Below are 20,227 nucleotides of genomic sequence, written 5' to 3' on the forward strand. Positions count from 1 at the left end.
GACTGGTCTCGTAATCCATCCATGTATGCATTTACTTGACAAAACCAATAATTGGACAAAAGATCAAGATTGGGCTGCATGTGTAAACACATCCTTAGGCTACAGCCAAGAGCACCAACACTTAGTCAGGAGGTTTATCTCACACTGACATCTGTAGTATCCAAACTACCATACACTGACAACTGTGGTATCCAAACTACCAATGGATGTAGCCTATGGAAATAGAGAAAAGGCTGTGATGGGTGGAGAAATAAAACGAGCCTGTTTGTTTTCACCACTTATTTCCACGACTGATCAAAACGTGTTGTTTTCTCATGGCTCTCTCTTGTCCCTCTGTAGCAGACATATGGTGTTGTGTATATGTTTGGAACACTGAATCACAATAAATACAAAAAAACACAACTAAGAAAAATCACCGTAGCGAATCGCAATACATATAGAAAATCGGCACCTAAGTATCGTGGTAATATCGGATCATAAGGTCCCTGGCCATTTCCAGCCAAAACTGAACATCACTACTCTAAAAAACATGGTCACTTTGTACTTGTCTCCCATTTCCACAGGAATGGCGTTAGTCCACTTCTGAGTGAGGGTTGAAATCTGGTGTATAATATGTACACGTGTAAATATAAATGTATGCAACTTACAGTCGTGAGCACATACACGTACGAGTGGTCCCGAGAATCAAACCCCACTATCGTTGCATTGCAAGAGGCATGGGAATGCCATCCTTTCTTTACAAGGCCTTGAATAGCAGTGCTACAGATGATTCTCTGCTATTGTGAAACCAGTTACCAATGATTTCATACTCAGGTAAAGCTATATAAAAAAAAATTTGAAAAAAAATGTCCATTTTACTGATGATATTGAAGGCCTTGATGATAAATTAATGACCCAATTAGCCCAAAACATGGCATTATACTCACTGTGAGAGTCCAAGATGCATTGCAAGTCATTGCCATTGCTCGCTGGTCGTTGCTAAAGCTTCTGATGAACTGAGATGTCAAACTGGAACATACGTCGACTAGGTGATATGGTTGCTATTAAAATGGATATGTGAATTGCTTCATAAATGTAATGTTCATGTAATCTTGACTACAAAAAAAAAAAAATGAAGGATCAATCTTGATCCTTTCTTACAAGATCGAAAGCGAGTGCCAGTGTTAACAAATGACTGGTCGGAATATATAGGAGAGAGTAGGCTACTAGACACTGTATTTGTTATTGTTATTGTATACTGTATTTGTTATTCCTCTCGTGCTGATCTTTGTCCAGCTGCTGCACTTGAACCAGGAGATACTTGTCATGTTTAGTTCAGTGTCATTGAGTCACTGTTGTTGAGAAGTGATGATGTTTTGTGGTTTCGAAGAGGAGTCGGAAAGGACCTTGGTCTTGTGGGCCTCGTATTGAATGCCATGGCGTAGGTTGGTACTAAATATTAGGTGGGCTAGGCTATTACAGAAAGATAAATAAAAGGCCAAATACATGATCATTGAAGTCAGGGTCAGAACTTATTTCAGTATATTGATTAGCGCCATGTTTGACATTCAAACCGGAATTCTGTAATTGAGCCAAATAAATGACAGTTCATGGTGTAAAACAAAAATATATTAGGACTAGTAGTTGTTTTCAACATGTTTGTGATTAAGACTGAAAACCTAAGGTTTATTCACTATGCTTTCTGTAATTAAGTTCTTTATTACACACATTTTTGCTATGCTTTTACTAGTTAGGGTAGGGTTCGAGACATTAAGTAAGAAATATGATTTCATATATAAAAATTGAATTGAATAAAATGTTGGCCTATTTGAAACTCTATTCATAGATTCAGTGTTATCATTGCCACCTCACTGAAAACAGTGTGATATCAATTCCAACCTGAATTGTACTGATATTAGGCTTTACAAAATACTGCAACAGCATGGGAGGGTAGAAATTAAAATCACCCTTGACTTGATATTTCATCATGGGGGGGGGGGGGGGCAGTTCATTCTGCATCCATTATCGGCTACAATCCTGTAAAAGGAGTTTCGTCTGTCATTGTCATGAACGAGAATGGTCTGAAGTCATTTTCAGCGACACATCTGCACCCAGTGGCTTGCTTTTGCGTAGGATCCGAGTGTATATATATATATATATATATATATCTCTTGATACGTCCTTTTAGACAAAAGGTTTCCAGATCGAAGGACGGTCGCACCACAGACACAGAGTTTTGTATCATCCAACACACCCCCAGATTATTGGCTGCTGCTGCCTGTAAAGGTGTCAGATAGCGCGTTTGACTGTACAGTGGCTACAATGTGCATATTACAGATTGAATGTGGCAAATATTTTAGTTTTAATAAAAATGCATATGGACAGAACTGCAGCTATTTTAGTTAGCGTTAAGCTAGCTTTCAGAGAATAGCATGCCTTACGTTACGTTGGGCGCAAACATTTATTTTATTTTTTTGTCATGTGAGTTAGCTTAGCCACCGTAAAAATGACTTAACCAGTTTGTTTCCTAACGTAACATGCGAACATAAGCTGGTCAATTTACTGTGCAGCATGGTACGTTTAGAGAACATTTTGAAGTCTTATGGTACGTTTGGAGAACATTTTGAAGTCTTATGGTACATTTGGAGAACAGAACAAGCCAGTATAAAACAAAAGGCCGCTGAGGCGAAAAGCCCCATTGCCGTTTTCCACCTCGTTACCGTCGCTATGAACATCGGCTAACTGAAGCTAACCAGCTAACTAGCCAGCTAACCAACCAACTCGCCACCTAACCAACCAACTCGCCGCCTAACCAACCAACTAGCCAGCTAACCAACTAGCCAACTAACCAACTAGCCAACTAACCAACTAGCCAGCTAACCAACTAGCCAGCTAACCAGCTAGTTGTCAACCCGTTTTGCCCTCGACACTAGCAACACACGTTACAATTCTACATATTCTTCTGCGCAAAAAAACAACAACTTAACCACAATAAAAAAAATGCCTGTAACTAAATATACACATGTGTATCTAAAACACATGATCGTAACAAACTCAAAAAACTACCCCGCTGTGTCATAACATTACATTTATTTGAACGCAGTTACGTCCAAAAGTTAGCTACCTTGCTAACTAGCCAGATGGCTAACTGGGTTCTGATACATTGGACACATAAAAAAAAATACTATATATATATATAAAAAATCTTACTTTCTGCTTACCTTTTCCAATGCGTTTTGTTTTCCGCTTGTTCATTCGTGTTCATCCATGAATATGAACAACGTGAATATACGGAGTAATTTTCCTGAAATGATTGGGACATGAACAGTAGCTGTATTAGCCTGACGTCTGTTTTCCAGTTGTATTGCTGTGGGTTTGAAAACAGTCCGTCCGTCTCCAAGGAGGAAAACCCCCCCCCCCACACGCAGAAAAACATGCCAAACGTCTGTCCCATTGGCGGAGAGCGGTCATGTGGTCCACTTTAGCCCAGGGGGGGGGGGGGGGTAATGTCAAGCAGATTTACCTCATTTTAAAACATTTCACACACAAAAAATCGGATAGAAAGGCTTTGGCATCACCATCGTTATTTACTAGCATGCATATTTATAGTGGTATTTAAAAAATATATATATATTAATAGATATATATTTTAAATTCGGTTTAGAGACAAGAGAATGGGGAGTATTTTGCTTGTTGAACCTTGTTGTGTGTCATTGGTAGAGAGAGAGAGAGAGAGAGAGACACGGAGAGAGAGACAGAGCGAGAGAGAGAGAGAGAGAGAGAGACAGAGCGAGAGAGAGAGACAGAGAGAGAGACAGAGCGAGAGAGAGAGAGAGAGACAGAGAGAGAGAGAAAGAGAGACAGAGAGAGAGAGAAAGAGAGACAGAGAGAGAGAGAGAGAGAGAGAGAGAGAGAGACAGAGCGAGAGAGAGAGAGAGAGACAGAGAGAGAGAGAAAGAGAGAGACAGAAAGAGAGAGAGAGAGAGCCGGTGACGTCATCTTTTCCGCTCGACTCTGCGGCCGGTGGGAATGTTCTCGAACATGTCGGATGAAGAAGTAACACAAGCAGGTAATCAGACTAGTGCAGTGGAAACGTCCTGTCTTGTTAAATTGTTTCAATACAATTATTATTTTTTAAATTGTAACTGAATGTATAGACTTGTATACTAGTTCCGTAAATGTGTTGCATCATTCCTACCACTCTAGCTACATTGGATTGTTGTGGCGCAGTGATATTTGCATTAGATGACTATTAAAGCGCATGCGCGGTAGGGGAATATTACATTGCGGAAGAAAACAAGCTTAAAAATCAGAATGGGGGGAGGGGCAGTGGTTTATACACGGCGACGAGCAATCAGCATCCGGGCTTGAATGGAGATGACAGAAGCGGTTGTAAACATAGAGGAGTCTTTGTTTAGGGTACGTTTAGATTATCATTGGCATGGTTTGAACATGAGGGCATTGCACCATATCTGTCAAGGCTATCTGCTTAAAGAGGCAATGCATCGCAAATGTAGGTTTTTACAACAGTGTTTGTGTAAGTGCATTTTACTTTACACTCAGTAGTTCAATTTCGCTCTCAATAAAATAAATCAAGTTGGTTGTAATTGCTGTGTGAAATGTAGCAGCTGACAGATTGATTCTTGATCCTATTCTTTCTCGGGTTATTTTTAAAGGAGATTCACTTTTGTCAAATCAGCGTTGAATGTAATCTTGGCTGTCTCTAATGAACGGTACCTCCATTTTAGGTAAATACTGCTATATGTATGTATGCATTTATTATCAAGAGAGAATTAGCAAGTCTTTAACCTCAACTGACACACAGAATCAATCCAACACCAAGAACAATTAAATTGGTATTTAATTTACATGATTATAAATGCTCCACTTTACATCCTAGTGAGAGAGGTCTCCCTCACCTCATGTTCTATAGATGTGGGTCCTCCCTATGTAAGCGCACTAGACAAGTCTCTGAGTGGCCCGGGCCAGAGCCCGGACATGAACCCGATCGAACATCTCTGGAGAGACCTGAAAATAGTTGTGTAGCAGAGCCCTATGGGCCCTGGTCAAAAGTAGTGCACTACATCCTATGGGCCCTGGTCAAATGTAGTGCACTACATCCTATGGGCCCTGGTCAAATGTAGTGCACTACATCCTATGGGCCCTGGTCAAATGTAGTGCACTACATCCTATGGGCCCTGGTAAAAAGTAGTGCACTGTAGAAGGTGCTGTTCATATATACACAGTAGGTCTATGAATCGGTGCTCATTTTCAACCTAGATTTAACTTTATTGCCAAAGAAAATAGCAAGGATATGTCTTCTAATGTTCTCAAATACAAATTGACACAGTCAGACACCAAAAAACACAATTAAATGGACATTTTATTTACATCATTATTATTATTATTAAGTTCATACACTTTGAACACCTTAGTGAAGTTATGCCTGGGCGTCCTGTTGTTCAGGTGTTTTATAAATCAGCTCTAACACCAAAACCAGGTCCAGGAGGAGGCTCAGACAGAGATGTCAGTCCACCTGCTGGCTCACAGGAGAAACGTCCGTTCCTGGAAGATAAATAACAACGAAGAATTATTACATTTAGGAAATGTCAACAAACACTTTTTTCTACTTTATATTCATTTCCAGCATCGACCCCCCCCCCCCTCAAAAACATCAACAAATGTGAAAACAGCAGGTTTATGTTTTGTAGTTAAAAAGAGGAAGATGTTAAAATAATTATACATGCATTCAGAAAGTATTCAGATCCCTTGACCTCTTCCACATTTTGTTAAGTTACAGCCTTTTTATAAAATTGATTAAATCCTTTTCCCCCTCCAATCTACACACAATACCCCATAGTGACAAAGCAAAAACTGTTTTGTTTTTTTTAGAAATGTTTGCAAATGTATGAAATCAAAAAAAAAATGGAAACATCACATTTACATAAGTAGTCAGAACCCTTTACTCGTTTAAGCACCTTTGGCAGCGATTACAGCCTCAAGTCTTCTTGGGTATGAGGCTACAAGCTTGGCACACCTGTATTTGGAGAGTTTCTCCCATTCTTCTCTGCAGATCCTCTCAAGCTCTGTCAGGATGGATGGGGAGTGTTGCTGCACAGCTATTTTCAGGTCTCTCCAGAGATGTTCGATCGGGTTCATGTCCGGGCTCTGGCTAGGTCATTCAAGGACATTCAGAGACTTGTCCCGAAAACACTCCTGCGTTATCTTGGCTGTGTCTTTAGGGTCGTTGTCCTGTTGGAAGTTAGCCGTAGTCTGAGGTCCTAAGTGCTCTGGAGCAGGTTTTCATCAAGGATCTCTGTACTTTGCTCCGTTCATCTTTCCCTCGATCCTGACTAGTCTCACAGTCCCTGCCGCTGAAAAAAGATCCCAACAGCATGTTGCAACCACCACCATGCTTCACTGTAGGGATGGTGTCAGGTTTCCTCCAGACGTGACACTTGAAATTAAGGCCAAAGAGTTCAATCTTGGTTTCATCAGACCAGAGAATCTAGTTTCTCATGGTCTGAGAGTCCTTTAGGTGCCTTTTGGCAAACTCCAAAAGGGCTGTTCCTACAATCAAGTTGTAGAAACATCTAAAAAATGATCAATGGAAACAAGATGCACCTATGCATACATTCTGAATCTCATAGCAAAGGGTCTGAATACTTATGTAAATAAGGTATTTTTTTATATATTTAATATTTCAACAACAAAACAAAAAAATCGACCTGTTTTCGCTGTCATTATGGGCTAGTACAGTCATTTTAGAATAAGACTGTAACAAAATGTGGAACAAGTCAAGGGGTCTGAATACTTGCCAAATGCACTTTGGGCAAATGAATTAAAAAAATACCTTGTTTACATAAGTATTCAGACCCTTTGCTATGATACTCAATTGTCCGTAGAGCTCCGAGACAGGATTGTGTTGAGGCACGGATCTGGGGAAGGGTATCAAAAAAATTCTGCAGCATTGAAGGTCCCCAAGAACACAGTGGCCTCCATCATTCTTAAATGGAAGAAGTTTGGAACCACAAAGACTCTTCCTAGAGCTGGCCGCCCAGCCAAACTGAACAATCGGGGGAGAAGGGCCTTGGTCAGGGAGGTGACCAAGAACCTGATGGTCACTGACAGAGCTCCAGAGTTCCTCTGTGGAGATGGGACGACCTTCCAGAAGGACAACCATCTCTGCAGCAGTACACCAATCAGGCCTTTATGGTAGAGTGGCCAGACGGAAGACACTCCAGGAAAAGGCACATGACAACCTGCTTGGAGTTTGCCAAAATGCACTTAAATTACTCTCAGACCACGAGAAAGAAGATTCTCTGGTCTGATGAAACCAAGATTGAACACTTTGGCCTGAATGACAAATGTTACACATGGAGGAAACCTGGCACCATCCCTACGGTGAAGCATGGTGGTGGCAGCATCCCTACGGTGAAGCATGGTGGTGGCAGCATCATGCTGTGGGGATGTTTTTCAGCAGCAGGGACTGGAGGACTAGTCAGGATCGAGGGAAAGATGAACAGAGCAAAGTACAAAGAGATCCTTGCTGAAAACCTGCTCCAGAGCGCTCAGGACCTCAGACTGGGGCGAAGATCCACCTTCCAACAGGACAGCGACCCGAAGCACACAGTCACGATAACGCAGGGGTGGCTTCGGGACAAGTCTCTGAATGTCCTTGAGTGGCACAGCCAGGGCCCAGACATGAACATCTCTGGAGAGACCTGAAAATATATGTGCAGTGACTCTCCCCATCCAACCTGACAGAGCTTGAGAAGATCTACAGAGAAGAATGGGAGAAACTCCCCAAATACAGGTGTGCCAATCTTGTAGCATCATACCCAAGAAGATGAGGCTGTAATCACTGCCAAAGGTGTTTCAACATAATATTGAGTAAAGGGTCTGAATACTGAATGTAATTGATCAGTTCTTTAAACATTTATAATAAATGTAGTAACATTTTTAAAAACATGTGTTTTGCCTTGTCATTATGGGGTATTGTGTGTGGATTGGATGGGGGACAATTTAATACATGTTTTGCCTTGTCATTATGGGGTATTGTGTGTGGATTGGATGGGGGACAATTTAATACATGTTTTGCCTTGTCATTATGGGGTATTGTGTGTGGATTGGATGGGGGACAATTTAATACATGTTTTGCCTTGTCATTATGGGGTATTGTGTGTGGATTGGATGGGGGACAATTTAATACATGTTTTGCCTTGTCATTATGGGGTATTGTGTGTGGATTGGATGGGGGACAATTTACAACATGTTTTGCCTTGTCATTATGGGGTATTGTGTGTGGATTGGATGGGGGACAATTTAATACATGTTTTGCCTTGTCATTATGGGGTATTGTGTGTGGATTGGATGGGGGACAATTTAATACATGTTTTGCCTTGTCATTATGGGGTATTGTGTGTGGATTGGATGGGGGACAATTTAATACATGTTTTGCCTTGTCATTATGGGGTATTGTGTGTGGATTGGATGGGGGACAATTTAATACATGTTTTGCCTTGTCATTATGGGGTATTGTGTGTGGATTGGATGGGGGACAATTTAATACATGTTTTGCCTTGTCATTATGGGGTATTGTGTGTGGATTGGATGGGGGACAATTTAATACATGTTTTGCCTTGTCATTATGGGGTATTGTGTGTGGATTGGATGGGGGACAATTTAATACATGTTTTGCCTTGTCATTATGGGGTATTGTGTGTGGATTGGATGGGGGACAATTTACAACATGTTTTGCCTTGTCATTATGGGGTATTGTGTGTGGATTGGATGGGGGACAATTTAATACATTTTTATAATAAGACTAATGTTACAAAATGTTGGAAAAATTCAAGGGGTCTGAATACTTTCTGAACACACACACACACACACACACACGCACACACTCGAAAAAATAGTTTACTTAGATCTCTATCAATTTCTTTGCTAGATCCAACGGTTGCAAAAAGCACCAGTGTGTGTCAAAACGTCAGTCTTCACAGTTCACCGCTAGACAAGTAACGTGCTGTTACATTGCATGGATAGGCAAAGCACCAGTCCAGTACTATGTCCTCGACACAGTTCACTGCTGAACAACGTGCTGTTACATTGCATGGATAGGCAAAGCACCAGTCCAGTACTATGTCCTCGACACAGTTCACTGCTAGACAAGTAACGTGCTGTTATATTGTATATGAGTTAGGAGCCTGTGTTTCTCGCAATCATGCCAAATACCTGGATTTTTTTTAACTTAAAAAAAATGAGAATAATTTAAACGTCTTCATCAGACTTCCCAAATTCTTTGTCAGATGGTCTAGCACCATCCTCAGTCAATTGCTTACATTTTTTAAATAAAAGGATAAAATCTTACTACGATTGAGCAAAACACAGGACCGTAAATATGATATGAGGCCATAGACATTCATACCTGGGTCCAGGAGGAGGGACTTGTCCAGCTTTCAGTTCGTCAATGATCTGATCAATGTCTTTAGGACTCAGGTCCTCCTGTAAGCCAGAGGGCAGCAACACATCACAGATCCATATTCAGACAATGAAACTACCCTGATACATCAAACCAGTCTATTTACCCAGTAAAACCATCCGGACACATCGTAAAACCAGTCTATTTACCCAGTAAAACCATCCTGACATATCGTAAAACCAGTCTATTTACCCAGTAAAACTACCCTGACACATAAAACCAGTTCGATAACCTAAATGAGTGGAATTTGTATTGCTATATTTATTCAATTACAAAAAAAAACTATCAGTTCTGCCTAATTCAGCACGAGGGTTGTGGTTTACAGAGAGTGGTTTTCCAACTAACAGACGGTACTAATGGAGAACTAGAGACCAACTAACAGACGGTACTAATGGAGAACTAGAGACCAACTAACAGACGGTACTAATGGAGAACTAGAGACCAACTAACAGACGGTACTAATGGAGAACTAGAGACCAACTAACAGACGGTACTAATGGAGAACTAGAGACCAACTAACAGACGGTACTAATGGAGAACTAGAGACCAACTAACAGACGGTACTAATGGAGAACTAGAGACCAACTAACAGACGGTACTAATGGAGAACTAGAGACCAACTAACAGACGGTACTAATGGAGAACTAGAGACCAACTAACAGACGGTACTAATGGAGAACTAGAGACCGACTAACAGACGGTACTAATGGAGAACTAGAGACCGACTAACAGACGGTACTAATGGAGAACTAGAGACCGACTAACAGACGGTACTAATGGAGAACTAGAGACCGACTAACAGACGGTACTAATGGAGAACTAGAGACCGACTAACAGACGGTACTAATGGAGAACTAGAGACCGACTAACAGACGGTACTAATGGAGAACTAGAGACCGACTAACAGACGGTACTAATGGAGAACTAGAGACCGACTAACAGACGGTACTAATGGAGAACTAGAGACCGACTAACAGACGGTACTAATGGAGAACTAGAGACCGACTAACAGACGGTACTAATGGAGAACTAGAGACCGACTAACAGACGGTACTAATGGAGAACTAGAGACCGACTAACAGACGGTACTAATGGAGAACTAGAGACCGACTAACAGTCGGTACTAATGGAGAACTAGAGACCGACTAACAGTCGGTACTAATGGAGAACTAGAGACCGACTAACAGTCGGTACTAATGGAGAACTAGAGACCGACTAACAGACGGTACTAATGGAGAACTAGAGACCGACTAACAGACGGTACTAATGGAGAACTAGAGACCGACTAACAGACAGTACTAATGGAGAACTAGAGAAGAGACCAACTACTCTAATATTTTTGCAGGCATCATTTTGAGAATATCTCAGTATTATTTTGGTGCTAGTCCGCTGTACCTGCACCAAAACCCCAGTGTTTTTCCTTCACAACTTGTTCTCCATATTATTATTTTTTAATCGTGAGCCTGTTTGTTTTCATTACTTTTATTTCAATGACTGATCAAAACCTGTTTTCTCATGACTCTTGTTCCTCTGCAGCAGACATATGGTAAGCAATATTGTTTGGAACATCGAATCACAATAAATACATTTTAAAAAATTACAATATTAAATCGCAATACATATTGTATCGGCACATAAGTATGGTGAGGTTCCTGGCCATTCCCAGATCCAGTATACTCACGTAGTAGTTGTCGTTGATCTGGACCATGGGAGCGTTAACACAGGCACCAAGACACTCCACCTCTATGAGAGAGAACATCTTGTCTGCAGTCATCCCTCCTACCTTGATGCCTGAGAGAGGAGGAGGAGGAGGTGGAGGAAGATGTTTCGGCTTATAAGACTGATCTGATGAAAAGATTTGTGAACTGATCCCAGATCAGTTTGTGCTTTTGCCAACGACATTGTCATTGTCAAGCCAAACATGTTCTGCATGACAATTAGATAAAGAGTTGGCAAGAGAGTAGAAACCGACTGGAACCCAGCATCTTGACACTACAAAAGAAACGACTTAATATTCACACAAAAAAAATATACAGTAGGTTTAGCTATCATCGTTAATAGCTTAGTTCTCCTAGATCTCTGAAGCTTAATGCTCAACTCTAAACAATCCATTACTGTTGTGTACACTAGGCTTGGGCGATATTACAATAGCATCATCCATCTACGGCGATTGACAGCCATTGTCGATTGGTAACGACATCGTAATGTGACAGATGATGGTTGACCCTATTTGAACTGGACTGGTGTAGAGCAGTAATTAACAGTCTCACAGCACACAACTGGACTGGTGTAGAGCAGTGAAGAACTGTCTCACAGCACACAGCTATAGACTATAGCCTACACCCATTCTTCACGATCTTATTTCGGACACACTAACTACACTATATATACAAAAGTATGTGGATACCCCTTCAAATATGTGGATTTGGCTATTTCAGCCACACCCGTTGCTGACAGGTGTATACAAATCGAGCACACAGCCATGCAATCTCCATAGACAAACATTGGCAGTAGAATGGCCTTACTGAAGAACTCGGTGACTTTCAACGTGGCACCGTCATAGGATGCCACCTTTCCAACAAGTCAGTTGGTTAAATTTCTGCCCTGCAAGAGCTGCTCCGGTCAACGGTAAGGGCTGTTATTGTGAAGTGAAAACGTTGAGAAGCAACAACAGCTCAGTCAGGAAGAGGTAGACCCCACAAACTCACAGAACGGGACCGTCAAGTGTTGAAGCGCATAAAAACCGTCTGTCCCCAGTTGCAACACTCACAACCCAGTTTCAAACTGCCTCTGGAAGCAACGTCAGCACAATAACTGTTCGTCGGGAGCTTCATGAAATGGGTTTCCATGGCCGAGCAGCTGCACACAAGCCTAAGATCACCATGCGTAATGCCAAGCGTTGGCTGGAGTGGAGTAAATCTTGCCACCATTGGACTCTGGAGCAGTGGAAACACATTCTCTGTAGTGATGAATCACGCTTCACCATCTTGCAGTCCGACGGAGGAATCTGGGTTTGGCGAGTGCCAGGAGAATGCTACCTGCCCAAATGCATAGTGCCAACTGTAAAGTTTGGTGGAGGAGGAATAATGGTCTGGGGCTGTTTTTCATGGTTCGGGCCCCTTAGTTCCAGTGAAGGGAAATCCTAACACTACAGCATACAATGACATTCTAGACGATTCTGTGCTTCTAACATTGTGGTAACAGTTTGGGGCCCTTTCCTGTTTCAGCATGACAATGCCCCCGTGCACAAAGCGAGGTCCATACAGAAATGGTTTATTGAGATCGGTGTGGAAGAACTTGACTGGCCTGCACAGAGCCCTGACCTCAACCTCATCAAACATCTTTGCGATGAATTAGAACGACAACTGTGAGCCAGGTCTAATCGCCCAACATCGGTGCCCGACCTCACTAATGCTCTTGTGGCTGAATGGAAGCAAGTCCCCACAGCAATGTTCCAACATCTAGTGGAAAGCCTTCCCAGAAGAGTGGAGGCTGTTATAGCAGCAATGTTCCAACATCTAGTGGAAAGCCTTCCCAGAAGAGTGGAGGCTGTTATAGCAGCAATGTTCCAACATCTAGTGGAAAGCCTTCCCAGAAGAGTGGAGGCTGTTATAGCAGCAATGTTCCAACATCTAGTGGAAAGCCTTCCCAGAAGAGTGGAGGCTGTTATAGCAGCAATGTTACAACATCTAGTGGAAAGCCTTCCCAGAAGAGTGGAGGCCGTTATAGCAGCAATGTTACAACATCTAGTGGAAAGCCTTCCCAGAAGAGTGGAGGCTGTTAATAGCAGCAATGTTCCAACATCTAGTGGAAAGCCTTCCCAGAAGAGTGGAGGCTGTTATAGCAGCAATGTTCCAACATCTAGTGGAAAACCTTCCCAGAAGAGTGGAGGCTGTTAATAGCAGCAAAAGTGGGGGACCAACTCCATATTAATACCCTTGAATTTTGGAATCAGGTGTCCACATACTTTTGGTCATGTAGTGCATCTTGTGTCTACTAGCAGTTAAAAACAACATATCCTATATTCCCTTCTCTCTCTATTCTATGAATAGGACTTTGGTCTACAGGCCACTTTCATCGTTTTATGCATGGATATCCCAATCAAACAATGAATGTGACGGAGTTGCATCTCAAATTTGTTTTGGATAGCTTCAAAAGGTAAGGTAGCGAGGTGACTGACTATGTCAATAGCCTATAGAAAAATCTAAATGACAAGTTTTCATCAAGTTTAAGCTTATGGAGAAAGAAATGATCCATTCGGCAAGGATAACCCCTCCATGTGAGGTCACAAACCAAATGGCCAATAACCCATCCTCCTACGGGCCTATCACAAACCAAATGGCCAAAACCCATCCTCCTACTGGCCTATCACAAACCAAATGGCCAAAACCCATCCTCCTATTGGCCTATCACAAACCAAATGGCCAATAAACCCATCCTCCTACTGGCCTATCACAAACCAAATGGCCAATAACCCATCCTCCTACTGGCCTATCACAAATCAAATGGCCAATAACCCATCCTCCTACTGGCCTATCACAAACCAAATGGCCAATAACCCATCATCCTACTGGCCTATCACAAACCAAATGGCCAATAACCCATCCTCCTACTGGCCTATCACAAACCAAATGGCCAATAACCCATCCTCCTACTGGCCTATCACAAACCAAATGGCCAATAACCCATCCTCCTACTGGCCTATCACAAACCAAATGGCCAATAACCCATCCTCCTACTGGCCTATCACAAACCAAATGGCCAAAACCCATCCTCCTACTGGCCTATCACAAACCAAATGGCCAAAACCAATCCTCCTACTGGCCTATCACAAACCAAATGGCCAATAACCCATCCTCCTACTGGCCTATCACAAACCAAATGGCCAACAACCCATCCTCCTACTGGCCTATCACAAACCAAATGGCCAACAACCCATCCTCCTACTGGCCTATCACAAACCAAATGGCCAACAACCCATCCTCCTACTGGCCTATCACAAACCAAAATGGCCAACAACCCATCCTCCTACTGGCCTATCACAAACCAAATGGCCAAAACCCCTCCATGTGAGGTAAAAAAAAAAATGGCCACACAGACATGTTCATCTGTCCTATAGACAATAATAAAAAATTATAAAATCAACATTTGTTTATCCATCTTCACTTTGATCCCCTTTCATGTCTGGGTCCGCCTGTCGATCTCTTACCCAGTTTGTTCTGGAGGGCCTCCAGGATGCTGTCGGAGTCGCAAAGCATGCAGGGAGTTGTAGTGCAGATCTGGATGTGGTACTTGCCCACCGGCTGCCTCAGGAACATGGTGTAGAACGTCGCTACCTCATAGATCCTCATCGGAGGGACCTCAAGCACCTCGGCCACCTGGGAGAAGAGAGGAAAATGTATGTTTTAAAAATTTAAAATAAATAAAATGGAGGCTCATTAAACAAAAAAAGGTGTAGCATTGACTTAAGTATAATCAGTCCAGTAATGGATGATGGAGGGTTTCTAAATGGCTCGTCCTTACTGATCACGCCCCTGGTCTGCAAATAGAGATTCTACGTAATTCTGTGGTTCAACAAATCTACATCAGCACATCACTTATTCATTCTGATTATGCCTATTGTAAAAATCTGTTGCCACAAAAGCAAACCAGATTAACATACTCTATTCTGAAGCAAAGATGCCTCAGTCGGCATATTGTTCATGGCTGAGATGGGGATATTGATTGATTGATTGATTTACCTTGTTTATGTCTGAGATGGGGATATTGATTGATTGATTTACCTTGTTCATGGCTGAGATGGGGATATTGATTGATTTACCTTGTTCATGGCTGAGATGGGGATATTGATTGATTGATTTACCTTGTTCATGGCTGAGATGGGGATATTGATTGATTGATTGATTGATTGATTTACCTTGTTCATGGCTGAGATGGGGATATTGATTGATTGATTTACCTTGTTCATGGCTGAGATGGGGAGCCATCCATGCTGTCTCTGAGCCAGGTCCAACACGGGGATGGTGGCGGCCTGTTTGTGGCCCTCTGGGTACATACTAATGATAGCATCAATCCTCTTAAAACAACAAACGGCTTTCATTAGTGACGCTTATATGATGTGGTTTGTTGATAAGAACAGAAAATGTGATTGTTTTATGAAAGCTTCCTTTCATAAAAAAAACATTTTTTTAAGTTAAAAGTTGTGAAATTGATGCGATTTACATTGTAATAAACCAGTGTTTCAATAGTTGTTGTTTTAGTCTTGATTTGCAGTCATTTCTTTCAAATAATAATGTTCTTGACATCATCCACTCACCTTCAGGTTGTCCACAGTGAACTCAAATGGAGTATCTGGGTTGTTGTCAGGTGTGTCTCTGTGCTGTAGTGGAAATAAAACAAGCAGATTAAATCATTCATTAATTATTCATCATTATATTGAAGTCAGTTTTACAGAAATCCTACCAGTACCTGCCAAACTAAAAACAATGTTGTGTTAGTTCAAAATGTTCAATTAGTAAAGATACCAACTCATCAGGAAAAGGACAATCTCTCCCCATAGATCACTATGGGGAGAGGAAAGCCCAAGGTGATTGAGATATAGCCTTTTTATCTACACCAATATGAGTGCTGTATCCAACAACATAAGCCGAGTTCACAGGCAGACCAATTCTGAGTTTTTTTTTCTCTCACTAATTGGTCTTTTGACCAATTAGATCAGCTCTGAAAACAATTTTGTACAAAATACTGATGTGATTGGTCAAAAACACCAATTAGTGGTGGGGGGGGGGGGATCTCTGAATTACACACCTTGTGTAAACGCAGCCATATTGGCACTACAGGAAATGTACCACTGCCCCCTTGTGAACAGTCCTATCCTGGTGTTATCTGGTTAAAATGGTCATCGTAAACATGCACAAGCTATGGTTGTGGCTCACGTAGGTAGGGCTTTGTTGAATATCTTCTCTAAAAGACAATTTAACATGTCTCTATGCCAAGGGACTGTTACCATGTCAACATGTCTCTATGCCAAGGGACTGTTACCACGCCAACATGTCTCTATGCCAAGGGACTGTTACCATGTCAACATGTCTCTATGCCAAGGGACTGTTACCATGTCAACATGTCTCTATGCCAAGGGACTGTTACCATGTCAACATGTCTCTATGCCAAGGGACTGTTACCATGTCAACATGTCTCTATGCCAAGGGACTGTTACCATGCCATGTTTCCATCACCTGAGTAGAAGCAACAAGCATGTGATGTTGTTTCAACAGTAACCACTAACACATGACATCTAGTGACAGGGAGAGTTTTTTTTGTATATACAGTAGAGTATCACAATATATATATTTTTGTATATACAGTAGAGTATCGCAATATATATATGTGTATATACAGTATCGCAATATATGTGTATATACAGTATCACAATATATATTTGTGTATATACAGTAGAGTATCGCAATATATATTTGTGTATATACAGTAGAGTATCGCAATATATATTTGTGTATATACAGTAGAGTATCGCAATATATATATTTGTATATACATTTGTGTGTATACAGTAGAGTATCGCTATATATATATATATATATATATATATTTGTATATACAGTAGAGTATCGCAATATATATTTAGATATATCTTTTTATTTTATAACATCCTACAGTAGTTGCATGATGCAATGCGTATGAAAGGCTGGTTCATATAGTTGAGTAGGCCAGACCTTGACAACAGTGAACATGTACGAAACAAGCCATGGCCTTGTTGTTGGAGATATGTTCATATTGACTTTAAGTTTGTTCTTAGTGTTAGTCACATCATAGTCTTTTGTTAGCCAGTGGTGTAAAGTACTTAAGTAGCACTTTAAATTATTTCTACTTAAGAAGTTTTTTTTTGGGGGGGGGGTTATCTGTATATTACTATTTATATTCCTTAAGAAAATAATGTACTTTTTACTCCATACATTTTCCTTGACACCAAAAAGTATTCGTTACATTTTGAATGCTTGGCAGGACAGGAAAATGGTCTAATTCACACACTTATCAAGACAACATTCCTGATCATCCCTACTGCCTCTGATCTGGTAGAATCACTAGACAGAGAACATCCCTGGTCATCCCTACTGCCTCTGATCTGGAGGACTCACTAAACAGAGAACATCCCTGGTCATCCCTACTGCCTCTGATCTGGAGGACTCACTAAACAGAGAACATCCCTGGTCATCCCTACTGCCTCTGATCTGGAGGACTCACTAAACAGAGAACATCCCTGGTCATCCCTACTTTAGGTCAAAACTGTAACTAGGCCACTCAGGAATATTCTGTGTCTTCTTGGTAAGCAACTGCAGTGTAGATTTGGCCTTGTGGTTTGGTTATTGTCCTGCTGAAAGGCGAATTTATCTCCCAGTGTCTGGTGGAAAGCAGACTGAACCAGGTTTTCCTCTAGGATTTTGCCAGTGCTTAGCTCCATGAAGGAAAAATTTTTTATCCTGAAAACCATCCCAGTCCTTACCGATTACAAGCATGCCCATAACATGATGCAGCCACCACTATGCTTGAAAATATGCAGAGTGGTACTCTAATGTGTTGTATTGGATTTGACCCAAACATAACATGTATTCAGGACAAGTGGTTTCCTTCCTCTCCGGCAACTGAGTTAGGAAGGACGCCTATATCTTTGTAGTGACTGGGTGTATTGATACACCATCCAAAGTGTAATGAATAACTACACCATGCCCAAAGGGATATTTTACGTCCTCTTTTTATTTTACCAATAGTTGTTGTTCTTTGTGAGGCATTGGAAAACCTCCCTGGTCTTTGTGTTTGTATCTGTGTTTGAAATTCACTGCTCGACTGAGAGACATTACAGATAATTGTGTGTGTGGGGTACAGAGATGAGGTAGTCATTCAAAAATCTTGTTAAACACCATTATTGCAATGCACACAGAGTGAGTCCATGCAACTTATTATGTGACTTATTGCCATAACAAAAGGGTTGAATAGTTATTGACTCAAGACATTTCAGTTTTTCCATATAATTAATTTGTATAAAATAAAAAAACGAATATCTAAAAACAATTCCACATTGTGTGTAGTGGCCAAAACAAATCTAAATCAGTTTTAGATTCAGGCTGTAATATAAAAGTCAAGGGTGTGAATACTTTCTGAAGGCCCTATATATATATATATATATATATATATATATGTAAATGTGAGGAATGACGAAGGGGGCCACTTCCTGTTTCTTTTCCTTCATTTATTTTACTTCAACTGAAGTAAACGTAGCTCAATTGCATCTTGTACAGCTAATATTTTCCCTATCATGATTTCTCTCTCGTTACGGAGTCCTCTCTAGCCACATTGAACAACATGATCTTGTATTGACACTGCCTTCACACGAACAAATTATCGCAGCAGATCATAGCATTAATTGTTTGTTGTTATTCTTTTAAAATTATCCTTTTCTATATTGCAACCAAATTTGCACACACTCCATATTCCATAATGTTGTCATGGAAAATATTCATGTTGTTTCCAACTAGCAATCCAACAACTGTGCCGTAAATACGTCTGCATTATTGAACGTTAAGATGGCCCAGTCTCTTTGGCAAATGACGGGAATGGCAAGGAGTGGAATGTTAACTAAAGAGACTGGTACCCAGACTAGCCTTGTGTGGCCATACTTCCAAATCTCGTCTTGGTAGGTAAGAAGCCTGGGATTCTGAGGCTAGTCACATTAAGGATATAGCACAGTAAGAAATCAGCGAGGTTACAGATCCTACACAGCTGCACTCACCACAAAGATGCCCCCAGCTCCAGCTCTGGCAGCGGACTGGTGCAGACTCCTGACCTGCCTGGACTGAGAAGATGGAACATTGACAGAAGAAGAAGGATGTTAATGTGTGAATAAGGTTTGATTCTATGCAATACCAACCCAAAACGAATTTATTAAAGACTTCAATACCAACAGGACAATTTGGAAGTATGAGGCACCAGTTATAATTATGACCATTGTGATTCAAAACGATTAAGAAGTTGTAAGGTAGCCGTGAAGCAAACTAGCCAGCAAACTATGCAAGGCTCTTTTACGCTAGCTAACTCAGTTAGCCAGTCAGGAAGCTTTAGCTAGCGAACTGACAAGGACAAATATATTATTTTCACAATCGTTCAATCAACATTATTGTTCATATTAATATTTGAGTAAATCATGACTCTAAATGAAAGTGTAACATTGGCTGGTGTAACTAGCTACTAGTTAGCTAGCCGTTCCGCTAGCTAGGCCGCTTGCCCTTGTCAAGTGTCATGCAACATATTTCATTCAATTCTCATAAAACGTAATGATTGATCATAAGACTGATAATGTTAGTATAACACGAGTACATTGTTATAACCATACCGTTTTCGATACAACAGATCGAATTGCAGAAGTTAAAAACATCTTGACAGCGTAGTTTTGTCCCGTTGATACAACACTTATTGGACGACAGCAAAGGGCTGACATCGATTTACGGTCCTCTCGATTGGGAGGGTCTGGCTTACGCAACGTGTTTACTTCTGAAGTGAAACTAATCGACCACAGATCAAACATGATCAGAAATGTGACGCTTGTTGTTTTTCTCTGTCCAAATGTATCTCCATTTATGTGAACGATCACATAAGATGATTAGGCTGATTTAACGGTCAGTATTTGCATGGACGTGTGTATCTTTCTGTATACTCCATTGTTCAGCAATATGAGCGTCTTTTTTTTTTAATGGT

General features: G+C 41.1%; 3 protein-coding genes across 5 annotated transcripts in view; 1 reads left to right on the forward strand and 2 right to left on the reverse strand.

Annotated features, from left to right (window-relative positions):
- LOC109881557 (ankyrin repeat domain-containing protein 12) overlaps positions 1–3,384 on the reverse strand; it is a 64,616-nt gene extending 61,232 nt beyond the window's left edge. For 2 of the 3 annotated variants that reach the window (XM_031810178.1, XM_031810176.1), the window contains exon 1: positions 3,201–3,384. The gene's annotated coding sequence lies outside the window, so the exon portion shown is untranslated. Of the gene's footprint in view, positions 1–3,189 lie in introns of all 3 variants that reach the window. The other variant, XM_031810177.1, reaches the window with a different exon arrangement.
- A 1,960-nt stretch (positions 3,385–5,344) lies between these two features.
- On the reverse strand, positions 5,345–20,172 carry LOC109881558 (NADH dehydrogenase [ubiquinone] flavoprotein 2, mitochondrial). Its single transcript, XM_031809688.1, has 8 exons — positions 19,866–20,172; positions 19,266–19,328; positions 15,780–15,842; positions 15,423–15,539; positions 14,673–14,841; positions 11,145–11,254; positions 9,410–9,486; positions 5,345–5,544 (listed from the first exon to the last, which is right to left on the reverse strand). Exons 1-8 carry the CDS (start codon positions 20,055–20,057, stop codon positions 5,451–5,453), a joined length of 885 nt encoding a protein of 294 aa, XP_031665548.1. The 5' UTR covers positions 20,058–20,172; the 3' UTR covers positions 5,345–5,450.
- LOC109881560 (acetyl-coenzyme A synthetase, cytoplasmic) overlaps positions 20,050–20,227 on the forward strand; it is a 34,740-nt gene continuing 34,562 nt past the window's right edge. The window contains exon 1 of the mRNA XM_031809687.1: positions 20,050–20,148. The gene's annotated coding sequence lies outside the window, so the exon portion shown is untranslated. The remainder of the gene's footprint in view (positions 20,149–20,227) is intronic.

The sequence above is a fragment of the Oncorhynchus kisutch genome, linkage group LG30 (assembly GCF_002021735.2).
Source record: "Oncorhynchus kisutch isolate 150728-3 linkage group LG30, Okis_V2, whole genome shotgun sequence".
In the NCBI taxonomy this organism is placed as follows: domain Eukaryota; kingdom Metazoa; phylum Chordata; class Actinopteri; order Salmoniformes; family Salmonidae; genus Oncorhynchus; species Oncorhynchus kisutch.